This window comes from Cnephaeus nilssonii (genome assembly GCF_951640355.1).
Source record: "Cnephaeus nilssonii genome assembly, chromosome: 3".
Classification (NCBI taxonomy): domain Eukaryota; kingdom Metazoa; phylum Chordata; class Mammalia; order Chiroptera; family Vespertilionidae; genus Cnephaeus; species Cnephaeus nilssonii.
The window spans coordinates 79,407,510-79,427,964 of record NC_137074.1 but is presented as its reverse complement, the minus strand read 5'-3'; the positions used below and the strand labels follow the sequence as shown (position 1 = coordinate 79,427,964).

The 20,455-nt window shown below is 39.8% G+C and overlaps 1 protein-coding gene across 31 annotated transcripts in view; it reads left to right on the top strand.

Annotated features, from left to right (window-relative positions):
- Nucleotides 1-19,551, top strand: part of ABI3BP (ABI family member 3 binding protein) — a 245,497-nt gene extending 225,946 nt beyond the window's left edge. For 14 of the 31 annotated variants that reach the window (XM_079766383.1, XM_079766388.1, XM_079766365.1 and 11 more), the window contains 5 exons: nucleotides 13,069-13,148; nucleotides 13,951-13,980; nucleotides 14,601-14,762; nucleotides 16,712-16,834; nucleotides 18,091-19,551. In XM_079766383.1, the coding sequence (XP_079622509.1) occupies nucleotides 13,069-13,148; nucleotides 13,951-13,980; nucleotides 14,601-14,762; nucleotides 16,712-16,834; nucleotides 18,091-18,206 (511 nt within the window). In that variant the 3' untranslated portion in view covers nucleotides 18,207-19,551. The remainder of the gene's footprint in view (nucleotides 1-13,068; nucleotides 13,149-13,950; nucleotides 13,981-14,600; nucleotides 14,763-16,711; nucleotides 16,835-18,090) is intronic. The other 17 variants (XM_079766369.1, XM_079766368.1, XM_079766363.1 and 14 more) reach the window with 2 other exon arrangements.
- The last annotated feature ends 904 nt before the right edge of the window (nucleotides 19,552-20,455 follow it).

Below are 20,455 nucleotides of genomic sequence, written 5' to 3'. Positions count from 1 at the left end.
TGGGACCTACTTTGCCCTCTAAGTCCCCACAGCTCTGTCCTTTTGCTCCTCATCTGTGTTCCCGGGTCTGCATACCTGCATGTGGTAGGAATCCAGAAATGCTTACGGTAAGCCTGCCGTGTCCTTGGAGAACTGATTGGCTGGGTTTCTCTTTCCCTGTTTGAGCGCCCCTTACTCTTTTTCCTCTTATTCCACTTTTTTCTCTCTCCCTGACTGATGCCTCACCTGAATGAGGCTCAGATACCTCAAGACTACACTAAGGATAAAATTAGCTAACCAAACAATTCAAACAAACCGCTAGGAGTAGCCTTTCTATATAAAAAGCAGGTTGCTTGAGGTTTCATGAGGCTTTTGTTAGAGTGAAAACCAGCTTCTTAAATCAATGGGAGTCTACAGGAAGTTTGTCCACTAATGAAAAGGATAGCTCAGCTCTATATTAAGGGAAATGGTTAAAGAGAGGAATAAGGAAGGGAGGCAGGAGAGGGCACAAGGGTCTGCCGCAGCTGGACCTGCAGAGTATTCTCAGGCTGGATCCTCTGGGCTGGAGCGTCCCTGACTCTGACAGTTTTCCCACTATTTGAAACCCTAGATTTTTACTTTTCTAAAAATTAATATCTAATGCTTATGCTGGTTTTCAGTTATTCTCAAACTCTCCCCTCTTCTTTATTATCCCGCTCCTCTGGGATAAAAATTGGAGCTTAATACCAGAGAATATGTACACTCACTACATACCAGACCCGTTGGAATCTATTATCTCATTTAATCCTCACAAAAAAACCTCACACTTTTCTACCCTTTAGAGGCTATAGTTGGCCACAAGTAACATGATTACCCTCGTTTTTCTGCAGGAGGAAAGTGAGGCTCGTAGAGGTTAAATAACTTACCTGGAGGTCCCACAGCAGTGCAGCCGTGAGCACAGTCTCCCCGCTTGACCTTCACCGTAGCGCCACGCTGCTCCCACAGGGAGACTTGGGAAGAGTATTTTTGTTTGGATCCGTACCTACCCAGGGGACCAGCAGGGCCTCTGCCAGGGGGAACTTGCTGGGCTTGCCCTCTAAGAGGCCCAAAGGTTTGACTACAGTTGTCATCTGGACTGCACCCCGTTCAGATATTCGTTTTGATTAAACAGGCCTTATCAATGGCTTTTTAAGTTTAATTTTCATTTTTATCAGAAATCCATGTACATGGTTTTAAAACTCAAATGTTACAAAGCAGCTCATTTCTAGTCTTAAATTGTTTCCCAGAAGCAAATCTTTTCAATTATTTTTTCAGCTTTATTGAGGTATAATTGACAAATACATTTGTAAAGATAAAGTATTCAATGTGATGATTTTATATATATAGTGAAAGGATCCCCCCCCCCACACACACACACACACACACATCAAGTTAATTAGCACATCCAGCACCAAGTATATGTAACTGGGCAGGGGGGAGGGTGGTTACATTTAAATTTTGCTCTCTTAGCATATTTCAATTATACAATAAAATGTTTACAACTATAGTCACCAAATTATATATTACATCCTTAGGCCTTATTCATTGCATAACTGAAAGTTTATAACCTTTTACAAGCTCTATTTCCCCTACCCCCAGCCCCTGGCAACCACTTTTCTACTCTGTTTCTATGAGTTTGATTTTTTTTTTTTTAAGATTCCACATATAAGTGATACTATGCAGTATTTGTCTTTCTCTGTTTGCCTTATTTCACTTAGCTTAATGCCCTCCAGGTCCAACCCATTATTGCAAATGTAGTATTTCCTTCTTTTGTGTGTGGGGGTTTTGTTGTTATTTTTGTTAATCATCACCATCACTGAGTGGGAGGGAGGGAGGGAGAAGGTTGGAGGGAGAGAGGGAGGAAGGAGGGGAGAGAGAGAGAGAGAGAGAGAGAGAAACATCAATGTGAGAAAGACACATCAATTGGCTACCTCCCACATGTGCCCTGAAAGGGTCTGGGATCAAACCTGCAACTCAAGTACATGCCCTTGACCAGGAATCAAACCCAAGACCTTTCAGTGCACGGGCCTATGCTCTAACCACTTAGCAACACCAGCCAGGGCGATTTCCTTCACGTTTAAGGCTGAATAATATTCCATTATATACATACAACACATTTTCTTTATCCATTCATCCAGCAACAGACACTTAAGTTGTTTCCATATTGTGGCCACTTGAATAATGCTGCTATGAACATTATAGTACAAACATCTCTTCGAGGTAATGATTTCATTTCCTTTAGATATATATCCAGAGGTGGGATTTCTAGATCCATACTGTTTTCCAGGGTGGCTGTACCAATTTCATCCCATAAGCAATATACAAGGGTTCACTTTACTCCACATCCTCACCAGCATTTTGTCATCTCTTTTTGTTAATAGACAACCTAACAGGTGTGAGATGATATCTCCTTGTGATTTTTATTTGCATTTCTCTGGTGATTACTGATGCTGAGCACCTTTGTATGTACCTGTTGGCCATCTGTATGTCTTCTTTAGAAAAAAAATGTCTATTCAGGTGATTTGCCCGTTTTTTAATTTGTTTATTTGCTTTTTTGTTACTGAGTTGTATGAGTTTCTTATGTATTTTGAATAATCCATTATTGGGTAGATAATCCATTATTGGGTACATGGTTTGCAAATATTTTCTCCCATTCTGTAGGATGCCTTTTCATTTTGTTGATGATTTCCTTGCTGTGCAGAGATTTTTGTTTGATGTAGTCCCACTTTTTATTTGATGTCTTTGCTTTTGGCATTAAATCCAAAAATCATGATCAAGACCAATATTAAGGAGTCTATGTTTTCTTCTAGGAGTTTTATGTTTTCAGGTCTTATGGTCACGTTTTTAATCCATTTTGAGTTAGTTATTTATTGTAATGTAAGGTAGTGGTCCAGTTTCATTCTTTTGCATGTATCTGTCCAATTTTCCCAACACCATTTTTTGAAGAGACTATCCTTTCTCCTTTTTTATATTCTTGATTTCTTTGTCATAAATTAATTGGCTATATACATGTGGGTTTATTTCTGAGGTTTCTGTTCTGTTCCATTGATTTATGTGTCTCTTTTTATGCCAATACCATACTGTTTTGTTACTATAGTTTTATAATATAGTTTGAAATCAGAAAGTGTGATGTCTCCAGCTTTGTTCTTCTTTCTCAAGATTGCTTTGCTTATTTAGGGTCTTTTCTGCTTCCATACAAATTTCAGAATTGTATGTTCTATATTTTTCAAAAATGCCATTCCAATTTTGATAGGAATTGCATTGAATCTATGGATTGCTTTAGGTAGTAGGAATATTTTGACAATATTAATTATTCTAATCCATGAACATGGAATATATTTCCATTTATTTGTGTCTTCAGTTTATTTAATCAATGTCTTATAATTTTCTCTGTACAGATCTTTCACCTCCTTGGATAAATTTATTCCTAAATATTTTTAAAATATTTCTTTATTGCCCTAACCGGTTTGGCTCAGTGGATAGAGCATCGGCCTGCAGACTGAAGGGTCCCAGGTTCAATTCTGGTCAAGGGCATGTACCTTGGTTGCAGGCACATCCCCAGTAGGGGGTGTGCAGGAGGCAGCTGATGGATGTTTCTCTCTCATCGATGTTTCTAGCTCTCTATCACTCTCACTTCCTCTCTGTAAAAAATCAATAAAATATATTTTTTAAAAAGATTTTTTACTGATTTTTAGAGAGAAGAAGGAATAGGGAGCGAGAAACATCAATATGAGTGAAACATCAGTTAGCTGCCTCCTGCATGGCCCCTATCAATGTCAAGCCCACAACTCAGGCATGTGCCCTGACGGGAATCGAACCGTGACCTCCTGATTTATGGGTTGATGCTCAACTACTAAGCCACACCGGCCAGGACTATTCCTAAATATTTTATTTTTTATGCTGTTGTAAATGGGATTGTTTTTCTTCATTTCTCCTTCTTATAGTTCATTGTTAGTGTATAAAAATATTAATGTTCTGCAACATTAGTGAATTTATTAGTTCTAAGTTTTTTTGGTGATATCTTTAGGGTTTCCTATATATGGCATCCTGTCATCTGCAAATAGAGACAAATTTACTTTTTTTTCAGATTTAGATGCCTTTTATCTTGTCTGATTGCTGTGGCTAAGACTTTCAGTATTGTGTTGAGTAAAGTGATGAGAGTGGGCATCCTTATCTTGTTCCTGATCTAGAGGAAAAGCTTTCAGCATTTCATTGTTGAGTATGATATTAGCTGTAGTGTATCATATATGGTCTTTATTATGTTCAGGTATGTTCCCTCTATACCAACTTTGTTTAGAGTTTTTGTCATGAAAGGATGTTGAATTTTGTCAAATGTTTTCTGCATCTATTGAGATTATGTAATCATAAATTTCGTGCACCGGGCTTCTAGTGTAATCATATAATTTTTATCTGTCATTGTGTTAAGTTGGTGTATCACATTTATTAATTTGTGAATGTTGAACCATCTTTGCATCTCTGGAATGAATCCCACTTGATCATGTTGTTTGATCCTTTTAATGTATTGTTGAACCTGGTTTGCCAATATTTTGTTGAGGATTTTTGCATCTATGTTCATCAAGGATATTGGCCTATAATTTTCTTTTCATGCGTGTCCTTCTCTGGCTTTAGTGTGAGGATAATGCTGGCCTTGTACAATGAGTTTGAGAGTGTCCCCTCCTCTTCAGCTTATTGGAAGAGTTTGAGAAGGATTAATATTAATTCTCCTTTAATGTTAGAATTCACCAGGAAGATCATCTGGTCCTGGGCTTTTCTTTGTTGGAAGGTTTTTTATTACTATTTCAATTCCTTTGGTAGTAACTGGCCTATTCAGATTATCTATGATTCAGGCTTGGTAGGTTGTATGTTTCTAGATATTTCTCTTTTTTTTTTGTATGTATACCTTATTCAATTTGTTGGAGTATAATTGTTATAGTAGTCACTTATGATTCTTTATATTTCTGTGGCATCAGTTGTAATGTCTCTTGTTTCATTTCTGACTTTGAGTCTTTTCTCTTATTCTAGCTAAAAGTTTGTCCATTTTATCTTTTCTAAAAAACAGTTCTTAGTTTCATTGATTTTTTTTCCTGGTCTCTATTTCATTTATTTCTGCTCTGAACTTTGTTATTTCCTTTCTCATACTAACTTTGGGCTTAATTTGTTCTTTTTTCTAGTTCCTTGAGCTGTCAAGTTAGGATAGTTGACATCTTTCTCCTTAACATAGGCATGTATCTCTATAAACTTTCCTCTTCAAATTGCTTTTTTCTGAATCCCATAAATTTTGGTATGTTGTATTTCCATTTTTATTTCTCTGAATATTTTTTTATTATTCTTTATTTCTTCTTTGCCCCATTGGCAGTAGTAGCATGTTTTTTAATCTCCACATATTTGTGAATTTTCCAGGTTTTTTTTTTCTTATAATTGATTTCTAGTTTCCTACCATTGTAGTCAGAAAGTATGCTTGATTTGATTTCAGTTTTTTAAAACTTATTACGACTATTTTGTTTTGTGGCCTAACATATGATCTGTCCTGAAGAATGTTCCATGTGTGCCTGAGAACAACGTATATTCTGTTCTTCTCAGATGCAATGTTCTGTACATATTTGTTAGGCCCACTTGATATAACATACAGTTTATGTTTAATGTTTCCTTATTAATTTTCTGTCTGTATGGTCTATCCATTGTTATAAGTGAGGTATTGAAATCCTCTGCACCCCACCCCCAATTACTATCTGTTTTTCCCTTCAGATCTGTTAACATTTGCTTTATATATTAAAGTGCTCCTATGTTGGGTGCATAAATATTTACAAGTGTTATATCTTGTTGATGAAGTGACACATTTGTCATTATACAATCATCTCCTTTGTCTCTTGTTACAGTCTTTGGCTTAAAATCTATTTTGTCTGATATAATTTTAGGTGCCCCTGCTTTGTTTGGGCTCCATTTTCATGACATATCTTTTTTCATCCCTTCATTTTTAGTCTGTGTCCTTAAAGCTGAAATGAGTCTGTTATAGGCAGCATATACTTGGGTCTTGGTTTTTTTGTCCACTAAACTACTCTATGTTTAATTAATCCATATACATTTAAAGTAATTAGAGAATTTAATCCATATACATTTAAAGTAATTGTTAATAGGTATGTACTATTGCTATTTTGTTCACTGTTTCTGGCTGTTTTGTAATTCTTTTGTTCCTATTTTTCTCTCTTGCTCTCTTCCTTTGTGACTTGGTGATTTTCTGTAGTCTTCTGCATTTATTCCTTTCTCTTTATCTTTTATGTATCTACTATAGGTTATAACTTTGTGTTGTCACAAGGCTTACATAAAACATCTTCTATTTATAACAGTCTGTTTAAAGCTGATAATTGTGGAGAGCGCCCAGCGTTTGGACAGGTTCAAGCCTCTCATTAGTCCGAGGCTTGAACCTGTCCAAACGCTGTAGCAGCTCTCCACAGATAATAACTTCAAATGCATACAAAAGCTCTGCGTTTTTGCATTCTCCTCTTCACATTTTGCTTTTGATGACAAAATTTAAATCTTTTTACATTGTACATCCATTAAGTTATTGTGGTATAGTTACCTTTGATACTTTTTTCATCTTTGCATTAGTTATGTAATTTACCCACCAAATTATAACACTAGGATATTCTGAATTTTACTATATATTTACTTTAAACCAATGAGTTATATATTTTCACGTTTTCCTCTCATTAATTTAGCATTGTTTAGTTTCAGCTTCAAAAACTCTTTATCTCTTCTTGTAAGGTTGGTGTAGCTTTTGCTTGGGAAATTCTTTCTCTTTCCTTCAATTCTGAAAGACAACTTTGCCAGGTAGTTTTTTATTTCAGCACTTTGAATATATCATGCCATTCCCTTCTGACCTGAAAGCTTCTGCTGAAAAATCTCATAGTCTTATGAGAGTTCCCTTGTATATAACAAGTTGTTTTCTCTTGCTGCTTTTAAGATTCCCTCCTTGTCTATAGCATTTGGCAATCCTATATAATAAAAGCCCAGTGACCAAAACAGCGAAAGGACCAGAGACCAGAACAACTGCCTCCCCTTACCCTGGCCGGCCCCGCCCCCCAGCAGAGACCCCCACCCTGATCAGGGGCGTGGCCGGCCTGCAAACTGCCACAGCCCCTAGCCCCGGCTGGCCCCACCCCCCAGTGGGGACCCCCACCCCAATCGGGGGCCGAATCAGGGCAGGTGGGCCGGCCCCACCCGTGCACTGGGGCTCTATCCCATATAATAAAAGGGTAATATGCAAATTGACCCTAACGGCAGAACCACCAGATCGACCACTTGACCAGTCACTATGAGGTGCACTGACCACTTCTTGGTCCCTTTCCCCAGCCAGCAGGCTCCGATCGCCCAATGGCGAACGGGGAACCGGGGGTGGGAGGTGGGGGAGGCGAGTGGCACCAGGCCAAGGCCCCTGCCCCACCAGTTGCCCCACACACAGAGGGCCACCTGTGGCATGGGCGGGGCCAGCGAGCCCATGACCAACCTCTCGATTCCTCCCCCTGGCCGGCAGGCTCCAATCACCTGATGATGAACAGGGAACTGGGGGTGGGTGGCGGTGGGGGGTGGGGCTGGCTGCGGGCAGCTGGGGAAGATGGCCCTGATCACAGGACAGGCCTAGGGACCGTACCCGTGCACAAATTTCATGCTCCAGGCCTCTAATTTAATAATAATGTCTTGGTGTGGATCTGTTTGGATTACCTATATTTGGAGATCTGGACTTCCTGGATCTGGATGTCTCTTTCTTACCCCAAGTTAGGGACGTTTTCAGCTATTATTTCTTTAAATACGCTTTTTGCCCCTTTCTCTCATCTCCTACTGGAACCCCTATAATGCATATCATGATCTGCTTATGTCTCATATGTCCCTTAAGCTATCTTCTCTTTCTTTCATTTTTACTCCTTTGATTGGATAAATTCCAGTGCCCTGTGAGGTTTGCTGATCTTTTCTTCTACTTCATTTAGTCTGCTGTTAAACTCTAATGATTTTTCAGTTCAGTTATTGTATTCTTCAGCTATATGTTTTCTGTTTTGTACTTTTTACTATTTTCTCTGTTGACATTCTCACTTTGTTCATGCATTGTTGTCCTGGCCTTGGTGAACATATTTACAATTGTTATTTTGAACATTCTATCAGGTAAATAACTTATGTTCATTTCATTAAGATCTGTTTCTGGAGATTTTTCTTCGTTTTGTTGTTGTTGTTGTTGTTGTTGTTGTTGCTGCTGTTTGGACCATATTCCTGTTTCTTCATTTTCTTTGATTCTCTTTGGTGATCTCTAAACATGAGATAAAACAGCCACCTCTCCAGTCATGATAGACTATTCCTGTTATAAAAGTGAACCACTCTGATCAGTCCAGCCAAGCTTCTAGTTGTCTCTCAAGCCTCTGAGAGTGTCCAAGCCACCATCCTTGTTCTTAGTGGCTTCAGGAGTTGAGGGTGTTCCAAAACCTGTCAGTGTCCCAAAAGTGAGAATGGCAGTCAGCACTTAGATGCAGGCTGATTAGAAACTGGAGCCTCAGGTAGCAGCTGGACAATTATGTAGTTAAGCCCCTTCTAGGGAAACACTGGGAGATGGGTGTTTTTGCCTGCTTCCTCTCTGCTGGGCCCAGATACAGCTGTGGGGAAGAGGGGATACTCCTGCACCTGTTAAGAACTACTTCATTTGATACAGTACTGCGGGGCTGAGGAATACAAGCCCCATTGGCTCTCAGAGCCAGGTAATCTGGGGGCCCATCCCTTGGGCAGCAGCCACTAAAGCTGGAGTGCCACCCATTTGTAAAAATTCCTTCCAGGGAGACACTAGTAACTTGGTTTTGTTGTTGGAGTGGGCTGAAGAGAGAGGGCAGGAAAGGTGTTTGCTGTTTCTGTCTCTGGAGAGGATTGCAGCCAGTCACTAGATGTGTCCTGAAGTTAGAAACCTCATCCTCAGGTAGCCTTTAAAGTATGTGGGAGCTTTTGCCTGCTTCCTTCGCTCTGATCCCTGGAGAGGGGTGGGAGGGGAGTGCTCAATGCATTTGTGAGTAACTGGGGTTTGTTTTGCTATATTCTTAAAGGTCTCATAGACACAATCCCCATTGGCTTTCAGAGATGGGTATTTAGAGAGTCTTAGAAGTTGGGAAAAGTATCACAAATGTTGGCAAAATCCAGATGCTAGTTTTGGGGTCCAAACCCTTTGCTCCTCAGGGAAAAGCTGGTAGTTGTGGGTCTGCTCCTGATTGTATGGCCCTGTGGCAGGGGGTTCTGTCAAGTGTCTCAGCCTTTCCTAGGCATTTTGATGTGGGTGGGTGTTCTGTCATTTGCCCAATGTGTAGGAGCTGTTCAGCTAGTTCCTGGATCACTTTCATTAGGAATTGCTCTGTGTGGAGCTATACATTCAATGTCTGTAGGAGGAGGGGAGCTCAGAAGCTTCATATGTCACCACCTTAGTCACCTCTGCAATTTTCAATTATTTTAGCTATTTCTTTTGTCAATTAAATCCATATTTCTAGACTGACCATTTCTCAGAATGATCAAATGCTCAAGTCATCTACACTGAGTGACCAGATTATTATGATCTCTGAACACATAATAATCTGGCCACTCAGTGTATATCCTATATAATAAAAGGCTAATATGCAAATTATCCCCTCAACCAGGAGTTCGACCAGCAGGCAGGCTGGCCAACCGCCCATGTTCCCTCCCCCTGGCCAGGCTGGCTGGACCCCACCCATGCGCAAATTCATGCACCGGGCCTCTAATACACACACACACACACACACACACACACACACACACACACACACACACCGAGTGGCCAGATTTTTATGTGTTCAGAGATCATAATAATCTGGCCACTCAGTGTATATGTTCCATGTACTTTTTTTATGGCAACATCTCCTGGAATTCCTCAACATCATCATCTTTTGGCTCTCTTCTATGTTGAATAACCTAACTCGTACATCTCCTACCTCCCTTCTTTGTTTACTCCCTGGCATTGTGGCACTTCTTGAGAAATACATCTTGGAAAAAGCTTAAGGAAGATAATATTTTTGAGTCTTCGCATATCTGAAAATATCCTTGTTTTACTCTAATACTATCATTTAGCTAGACATGGAGTTTAGGGTACAATGAAGATTTTTGAAGACATTGTTCCATTATTTTCTAACTTCCAGTGCTGTTAGGAAGTCTAATGTTATTCTGATTCCGGGTTCTTTGAATGGGACCTATTTTCTTCTCAGAAACTTAAAATTGTGTCTTTACCCCAATACTCTGAAATTTTGCATCGTTTGTGCTTTGGATAGTTTTTTTCTTTTTTCTTTTTTCTTTTTTCTGGGTGTACATTGGGCCTTTGTAATCTGCAAACCCATGTCTTTCAGTTCTGAAAAATTACATAATTTCCAGGATAATTTTCTACCCTCCTTTTTCCCTATCTCTTCTAGAACCCAATACTTAGGTATTGTATCCCCTGAAATAATCCTATTTTCTTATTTTCTCTCACTTTTCATTTCTGACTTTTTGTTCATGTATTTGTAAAACTTCCTTTAACTTGATCTTCTAAATCTTCTTCAAAGCATTATTTAAATAACTTTATTGTGCTTTATAACTTTTTAATATAGCATCCCATGCTTATTTCCTATGTATAATCAATACTGACCTACAATGTCATAGATCTTGTGATATAATGTGCTTCCTGGGAAAAACTTGGCCACTTCAATATTTTCTCTTTATATAGGGTTTAATCTGCCAAAAATATGTACCTTTTAGTCCCATGCTGTTAATTAAATTTAGTTTAAAATGATTTCTTCAAAACTTGTCAAGTATCACAAAACGTTGGCAAAAAAACAAAGTTTCTTAGGAGTATTTGTGGCCACACTACAAATAGAGCTGAAGTATAAATAACTGCAAGATAAAAAGACAAGGAGATGGTTCCAGCAATCAGAGTTAGCCAGCGCACAGGGCTTTTGGCAGTGGCCTGGAATGTGGGATGCATTGCCCACTTGAATCGAAGTCCAAATGCCTGTGGTTTCTTTTTTCCATTATCAGTTCATCATACTGGTTTGTTTTTGTTTTAAGGTCATCAGGCTTCTGAGCAAGAATCTCATCTCTAGAAAATATTCCATGCCAAAACTCCCTATGTATGTGCAATTTATTTAAATGAGTGACATGTGGTTTTATATTGGCATTCTCTTATTGCAAATGATAATGGCATCTTATATCAGTTGATTAGGTTACAAAATGTTTTGATGTGCAGTCTCTCAGTAAAAATCCTGTAAATTTTTTTTAACATATTATTTCTTATTTCAGAGAGGAAGGGAGAGGGAGAGATAGAAACATCAATGATGAGAGAGAATCATTGATCGGTTGCCTGCTGCATGCCCTCTACTGGAGACCGAGCCCACAACCTGGGCACGTGCAGACAGGAATCAAACCCAGGACTCTTCAGTCCGCAGGCCAACATTCTATCCACTGAGCAAAACCGGCTAGGGCAACCCTGTAAATTTTTATTCTCATTTCACAAAGTTTGTAAAAGTAGACAGAACAATGGTTAAGAGCCTCATCATTCTTAACTGAAAAAATGGCATAACACTGATCTCTTAGGGTTTGTGTGTTACTTTATATACACAGAATGATTAATGTGTCTGATATATAGTAAGCACCCCTAAAGGGGCTGCCATTGTTGTAATGCTAGTCTGTCTTAAGGATTCTAGCAGTGTGTGTTAATACTGTCATCCTTCTGTTTTTCACTTATTTATAAAATATCTTCCTTTTGTATGTTCTGCATTCTTATTCAATTACAAACTTTTCAAAAAACGGGAATTATCTACCAAAAGCCTATACAAATTTGAGACTCACCATACTATCAGCTGACTCAAATTGATTTTGCATCCAAAATACTTTCCGGCACCCAAAACTCATAGTTTTAGGCAAATGGAAACTAGTTTTACTATTTGAATTTCTTAAAAGGATGTGCTCTGCTTAAGTATTCTATGAATCACATTTCTCAGTTATTGCATAGCAATTTAATGCGTACTTCTTAAGGATATAATCAAACATATAACTCCTACAGATCTGGGTTTATTTGGGTGTTTTTTTATCCTCACGGGAGGATTTATTTATTAATTTTAGAGAGAGGCAAGGAGAGGAAGAGAAAGAGAAAGATCCTTCTGTTGCCTCCCACATGCACGCTGACCAGAGATTGAACCTGCAATCTGTTTTGGTGTATGGGCTGATGTTCCAACCGAACCATCGGGCCAGGCCTGTTTTGATTTTTAACATAAAAGCTAAGAGCCGAGCCCACATGCATCTGGTTTGCAGAGGAGAGAAAAGTCTGCCTTTGTGCCCATGCTCTTCAAGACGTGACACTTCCTTGTCCCTATTCTGGAGATGCTGTGGCTTCCGGTGGTCCACAGAAGACCTGAGTTCCAGGAAACACAACCAGGAGGTCCTCGTAAAGAACTTTTTCCATGTGCATTTGTTTCCATAGCTTAGTCTAATAGTTTTCAAATGTCAAATGTAAATTCCTACCTGGACCTCCTCAAAAATTTGATTCCGTAGATGGGATGGAGCAAGAAGTCTGCATTTAAAACTAACTTTCCCCACAGCTGCTGCTACGCGAGTCCGACACAGGCAGTGCAAGCCCCACAAAGAGGAACACGGCCCAAGTGGAAGGCTTTGAGGGTTGGGATAAAAGGAATATAAAGGGATCTCCCTACTTCTTTCCCCCAGGAAGTAGTTGAAACATCTAGAGAAAACTGGGCGTCCTTGTTGCTAGAATTAGCCTGGGCCCACCACATACCTCTTTCCTATATATCCATTACCAACTTTCCCATTCTTTCTACTCATTTGGACTTTAAAAAGACAACTATTTTATTAACTTAACCCTGTTCTTATACAAAGCATTACACAAGCTGTTTAGAAAGTGAGATTCAATGTTTTGTTTTTCCTTTCCTCCTGCTTCTAGAACATATGTCCATTCAAAACAGATTCAGGAAGGATATTAGTATAACAAGGGAATGTTGTCTCCCCCTGAAGAATATATTACTATTTTATTTTCATTTCCCCCCTACACAGCTATGAATTCCAGGTGAAACCAAAAAACCCACTTGGGGAAGGCCCACCCAGCAACACAGTGGCATTCAGTACTGAATCAGGTAATCACATCAACAGCAATTCCCAACGAGGATGTAAAGGGCTACAATGTTTTGCAATAGGGAGCTTGTCTGAAACCCAGCCAAACACTATATAGTTTCTTGAATTTCCAAAAATCACCTATGGAACAAAACCAATTGTGGAAGATGGCCATAAGGAAAGACCACTTATGTTTTTCCTCATATATTTTGATGTAAGAGAAAAGTTAGGTATATCAGTTTAAAAGAAAAATGTTTAATCTATACTAAAAAATCTAGTGAGTTAATGGTCTTCTGTATGCCAGCATCAATGCCTAGAATCAAAATATCAGACATGCTGAGCCATACATGTAGAAAGGAAACTCATTTGATATGTTTGTTTTATGATAAGCAGCTGTAAAATTTCTCTTTTGTGACCTTCTAAGCTCCAATTCCCTAATGAGATACATATATACTCACAGCATCATTTGTATAATTTTACACCAACTGCAGTTCATGGCGTGTTGGTGATTTTATCATCAGTAATTTTTATATGAAACTAAAAGAGGAAGCTTTTAAAATGGAAGTGAAAGCTAAAACAGCAATGAAGATGTCTAACTACTCAAATCACAAATAAAAGATACAGCTGACTATCTGGCAGAAGATTTCCAATTGAGAACAATTTCCAAAACAACACCCGCATACTTTCCAATTCTATTTTAGAAAGAGTAAACTATTTTGTGGGTAAAATTTCTTTACTGTAAGCACCCACCTTCTTCACTGTACCACTGGAACACTGAGACCTACTTACTTAATAACTTCTGACTCTGTTGCTATTTCTCCTCAGCGGATCCAAGAGTGAGCGAGCCAGTTTCTGGTAAGTACCTGTCTTGATGTGAACATAACTACATGCTTTTCTAAACTGATTCAACTACACAGACATGGCGGAATGTAAGTCATGATATCAATATCAATCATGACTTACATTCCGAATGAGTATCCAGAACACTCAGTTTCATCGAGAATCTATGATGTTTTAGGAACAAGTTGGATATTCTGAAGCTTGCTTTCATTCATGTACCAAATTTTTTGTATGATAACTGTGAAGATATAATACCCTCATTTCCACTTTTAATAGCAAGTCACATTAGAGCAGCTGTTGAAATTGTATATGCTGCAACACAAAACAAACCCTGAATTCCCTCAGGATGCTGTCTACGTCTAGCACTGCAAAGACTATTCATCACCTAAAAATACACCTCTACAGCTTTATCACTGTTGACAGGATCGTAAGTGGGGCCTTATGTGTTTAAACTCCTATATTATTTTTGGCTCCAATATTTAGCATTGGAGAAAACCAGCTGTCAGCAAATTGACAGTGAACTTTGCAAACTGTTTTTGTTTGTTTGTTTGTTTGTTTGTTTTTAAAGCTTTCAGGACAGCTCTTCAGCACCAAAATCAGATACTAAACTCAAGTCTTATGTTTTCCTGATGCAGGAGGAAGAGATGCCATCTGGACAGAAAGACCCTTTGATTCAGACTCTTACTCAGAATGTAAAGGCAAACAGTATGTCAAAAGGACTTGGTACAAAAAGTTTGTAGGGGTGCAGCTATGCAACTCTCTTAGATACAAGATTTATCTGAGCGACTCCCTCGCAGGTAAGCAAGACTACCTGCTGTTTTGAGTCTTTGTCTTTCAGGGAATGCTTTGCAGCATTCTGTAAAACTTGGCCTTTTCTTTGGACAGAAACTAACGTCTGATGTAAATACAATTTCTCTTTTTGAGCAAGATGTTATTGAAATAGCCTAGAAAACAAGGACTTGAGACATGCTATTAGAAGGTAAACAATGAAAATGCAATTTGAACAGTGCCATCATGGCAAACTTGAATGTAAAGACACTAGCCACATTTACGCTCAATTTTGTTACAGCCAACCAAGGATTAAAAACCTTACTGATAACAAAATGGGTGTATCTAACCGTACTCCTGGGAGGAATCTGACAATCAAATTTTAAGTCTGATAACGACAAGATCAAGATTACAACAACTGGTTGGAAAGGCTATGTGACCCCTTGCTCCAGACGCAGCAGCTTCTTTTCTCTTCTATACTCCTACAATAAAACTTTTAAATAAGGCTTAGAAAGATAGACATTTGTTCCATTATTCAACAAGTAGTATCTGCTTTATTCAGACATTGTTCTAGGTGCTAGGGACAAAATAGCAAACAAGACACAAGCAAGCCTTCTTGTAGCTTCCAATCTAGTTGTAGTGCTTTGGGAAAAAAAAGAGTGGAACAAAACAGCTGAATGGAAGCTCCTTTAATTAGAAGTGTTAGGAAAAGCCTCACTGAAAAGATAACACTGTGCTAGGAGGAAAACTACGAGAAGGCACCAACCAAGCAAAGATCTAGGGGAAAGCAGAGATGGAGGAAGAGAAACTCAAAGGCCTGTGGCAGAACATGCATAGCCAGTTCCACTGGTGTGGCTGAGGCTTAGTAAGAGGAAGACAAGGCAGGCAGGTGTGAAATCATGTGAGACTCTGGGTTTTCTTCTGAGTACAATAGGAGGTTGCTGGAGAGATTTATGGGAGTAACATCTGAGTAGCATTTTTAAAACATGCAGGATATGAAAGGAAGGGAGGAAGAATAGAGAGGCAAAAGGAAAAACAGGAATGTCAGCTGGGAGACCATTTCATAGTTCAGTCAAAGGGCGCTGATGGCTTGAACTAGGGCAAAAGTAGGGGAAAGTACAAGATCAGGAAAGAATGATTATTTGGAACAATGTGATTATTTCAGAACTAGAGGCCTGGTGCATCCATGCACTGGTGGGGTCCCTCAGCCTGGCCTGCACCTGCTTTCAATCCGGGATCCCTTGGGAGATGTCAGACTGCCGGTTTTGGCCCTATCCCTGCAGGTCAGGCGGCCGGGGAGGAGCCCGGGCTGGGTACTGCGCGGCTCCCACTCATCCAGGCCCCTCTGCGCCTACTGCGGAAACTTGGCAGCAAGCTGCCGGGGAGATGGGAGAGGCTCATGCCACCGCAGCTGTGCTCATCAGCCATGAGCCCAGCATCTGGCACTCCCACTGTGGGAGCACACTAACCACCAGGGGGCAGCTACTGCATTGAGCATCTGCCCCCTGGTGGTCAGTGCACATCATAGCTACCAGCCAGTCGGCTAGTTGCTTAGGCTTTTATATATATAGATAGACTAGAGGCCCAGTGCATGATTGAATCATGCACGTGTAGGGTCCCCTACACGCTTTCGCTTTTCATAGTGGAGCCTGGTGCTGGAGCAGACAGGCACCCAGCTCCCATGCTTTTGATGGTCCGCAGCCACTGAGGGGGGCTACCCTGCTGTTGAGAGGCGCAGGGGGGCGGGACTCCCGCCCCCCTGCGCCTCTCAACAGCAGGGTAGCTCCCCTCAGTGGCAGTGGATCCGTGCCTCTCAATGGCCGGATAGGCCACCCGAGTCCCGCCCCCCAGCCTCCTGCTGCCCATTCGTAGGCGTAGCGGAGTGATGGTAATTTACATGTTACTCTATTATTAGATAGGATTGTCTTTTATCAAAGAAAGTAACATTTTATGATCCTTTTAATTTTGGGTTCTTCAGGAAAATTTTATAACATAGGCGATCAGAGAGGCCATGGAGAAGATCATTGCCAATTTGTGGACTCGTTTTTAGATGGACGCACAGGACAGCAACTGACTTCTGAGCAGTTACCCACAAAAGAAGGTATGTTTTCTGAGCCTCCTCAAAAGCAAGGTTTTATAAATTGACCCAAAAAGAATTCAAGCTGAGGAAAGCAATCACTTTTAAAATAATTCTATGCTAGCACTGTTATAATTATCTAGCTAGAAAGAAAAAACTGTTAAAAGGCCTTACTTAGTATGAAGACTTTAATGAAAGTTTCTCAACTTTCCTCCCAGCCCCACCAAGGAAAGCTACACACAGACAAATGTATTCTACTTCAAGGAAACCTGAATAAAAGAACAATGTTTCCTAAACGTAAATCATTCATATATTACCTTTATGTTTTTTGTCAATACTGAGCACATAGGCATTTTTTTATTCCCTTAAAAAAAATTTAAGACCGACTACCACAAATGGAAAAACAGTACTATTTGCCTTCATTATATAAGTTCAGTTAAAATAAAACAATTATATTAAAAAATAAATAACCAAGGTAATGCTGATGACACATTAGCACTAAGCTGCTTAATGAAGATTAAAAAGATGAAAATTAATTTACTTGCTGTACAGGCAAGGTAGGAGAGGGTAAATTAAATGTCCACATTACTTGGGAATCACCAAGAAGTTCGTTAGATACCTTAAATCATTTGACTAGTCTTTTCAGCAACACATTTTGTTCACTGGCACCATGAAAAGATACCTTGATAGGATCTGTGAACCCATGAACCAGAAGTTGAAACTGGTATCTCATAGGAATTGGATATAAACATACTATAAATTTTGTATATTTCTATATTTTACTTTCACAGAGAAATTTTGAAAGTTTTAATCATTTAGTATAGGGTCACTGAAGATTCCACCTAAGTTTAATTCTTAGAAATTTAGCAAGCTTGATACTACCTTTCTTTTGTTTCTTAACACAGTGGTAAATACACATAGCACCATTACTCAGGTCAGTTCTTCACAGACCACCATAGGTGTGTAATGTGCAGAAAGTACACTTTCACATAAGACAGAGTGTAGATGTGCTCAATGACACTCAAAAACACAAACTCCTCTGACTCCTGCTCCTTTCCAGCTTTGTTTCCTAGACAGTACCAGCAGTCCCATGCTTTGTTAAGGAGTTACAGATGCTCCTGATGTTTAGCCCCAGTTTCTACCTCAGGAAAGATTCCATGGCCTCTGTTGCTCTCCATTTCTAAAATACTTCACCTAGAGTAACCTTCAGCCATTCAATCTATGAGCAAAGAAGGCACATATATAACATTGCAATTATTATAACTAATTTTCTCTTGTAGGATATTTCAGAGCAGTTCGCCAGGAACCTGTCCAATTTGGAGAAATCGGTGGTCACACCCAAATCAATTACGTTCAGTGGTATGAATGTGGGACCACAATTCCTGGAAAATGGTAGATGCTGCAATCGTGTTCACAAGTGCCTTGTTTCATCGTGGCAAAAGATAATTGCAAGCACTATGGTATTTGTCACATCCATTTAAAGCTGTTCTGTTTACTATGTGTAAAAGTTTAAAATCTAATTGATAGCAATATTAGATGTTTATTAGAAAAATTGCTGAGAATATTTATCAGGTTTTAAAAAGTCATTTAATAAAGCAAGGTATTAACAGAGTAACATTTTTCTGGGGAAGCTGGCTCCCTGTTCATGGTATTTTAAGAGATTTTTTGTATATTATTTATCACAATGTTGTAATGTTTTGAGATACTTTTATAACAAAATTAACATCAAAAACTAATATACTTTTTAAAAAATGTTTACTTTTATTAATGTGTATTCTTCCTACTGGTGAGTTAATTCCATAAATCTCTCTTTGGTTTAACTTATTAGATCAGATTAACTTCAGCATATATAGCTGGGGATAAAATTCACATGTCTACTTAAACTTCAGTTTTTTACCAATAGTTGAATATCTTTTCTGAATGTTTAAACATTCATGTGAATATACATTTCCTCAAATATTTGTAAATTATTAAAAAGGTTTAGTTTCAATAAGCACATTTCATTTCAGCTAAAAATAGAGTTGAGAATGACTTACTATACTCATAATTATATATTACAATATCTGAATATACTTTATCAAACTATCCCTTCAAGCAACTGTCTTTGTATTGTTTTTAATATAATTCTAAACAAGTTGTATGAAGAAACTGAATGTGAAGTCTGAGCACAAAAAGATAACACATGATGAAAACGCTACCATTTTACAGGATATTTACTACATTTTTACACATAGGACTTGTAGGAATGAATGTATCAGAAGATGTTTTCATAGTCCAACTTAACCTGTACTGACTCAGACTCGTTTTTATTTAAAAAGGAATTTTCCTCATTTGGAGAGGGAGGTGGGAATGCTGCATTGTTGCCCTCATTCTGAGAGGACCCTTTCAACATGCTTCAATTTTATCAATGCTACATTCTGTACTTTTCAAACAAGTAGAAGCTGCAATAAAGAGATTAGTGTTTTTTTTAAGGCTGAGTTCTTTCTTTCTAAATGACTCATCTCTATAAGGAAAATTAGTTATTCACGATCTACCAAAACCCCCTTGTATCTTTTAATACTGTACCTTTTGTATTTATGTATTATGCTAATCTATCTTCCTGTGACATCAATTTTAAAGTTTCACTGTTTTAAGCCAATGATTGTTAAATGCATTTCTTTCAAACCAGGACAAAAATCAGTTTCTCTGAATAGAAACTGTTCTAAATTAAACCATCTATACTTTATTTACAAAACATTAGTAAGGATTTGTTTCTCATCTACACTAATAAAAGAGAAACATGCAAATTAACCGTTCCTCCCCTACGCCCACCAGCCAATCAGGAGTGAGTATGCAAATTAACCCAACAAAGCTGGCGGCAGCCATGGAGCTGGAGCAAGCAGGAGGCTTGGGTTGCCCCCACGATGGAAACCAAGCTTCCAGGCCGCCCTGGCCTCTGCTCAAGAAGGGGCTGGGGGCCTGGGTCACAGGGGGTTGGGGGGTCGTGACCAGCTTGAAAACAGCCCTCAGCCCCTCACCCAGGCTGGCCAACTCCCCAAGCAGGGAACCTCACCCCATGGGGGCGTGGCCGGCCTGCAAACCACCGCAGGCCCCTTGCCCAGGCTGCCCCATGCCCCAAGGGAACCCCCACCCTGATCTGGGACACCCTTCAGGGCAAACCAGCCAGCCCCCTCCCGTGCACCAAGCCTCTATACTAATAAAAAGGTAATATGCTAATTAGACTGGGAGATCTTCCGGACGTTCTGGACGAAGACATGGTGGCGGGGCCTAGGTAGAGGCAGTTAGAGGCCAAGAGGGGAGGGCAGTTGTGGGTGATCAGGCTAGTGGGGGGGGGGGGTATTGGGGATGATCAGGCTGGCGAGGGGGGGCAGTTGGGAGTGAGCAGAATAGCAGGGGTCCAGTTGGGGGTTAGCAGGCCGTCAGTGGGGGTCAACTGGGGGTGATCAGGACAGCAAGGGGGGGGGGGCAGGTTAGGGCGAGCAGGCCAGCAGCGGAGGCAGTTGGGGGTGATCAGGCTGGCGGGGGTAGGGGGGGGCATTTGGAGGCAAGCAGGCTGGCGGCAGGGGGCAGTTGGGAGTGAGCAGGCCCACAGGCAGAGTGGTTAGGGGCAATCAGGCAGGCAGGTGAGTGGTTAGGAGCCAGCAG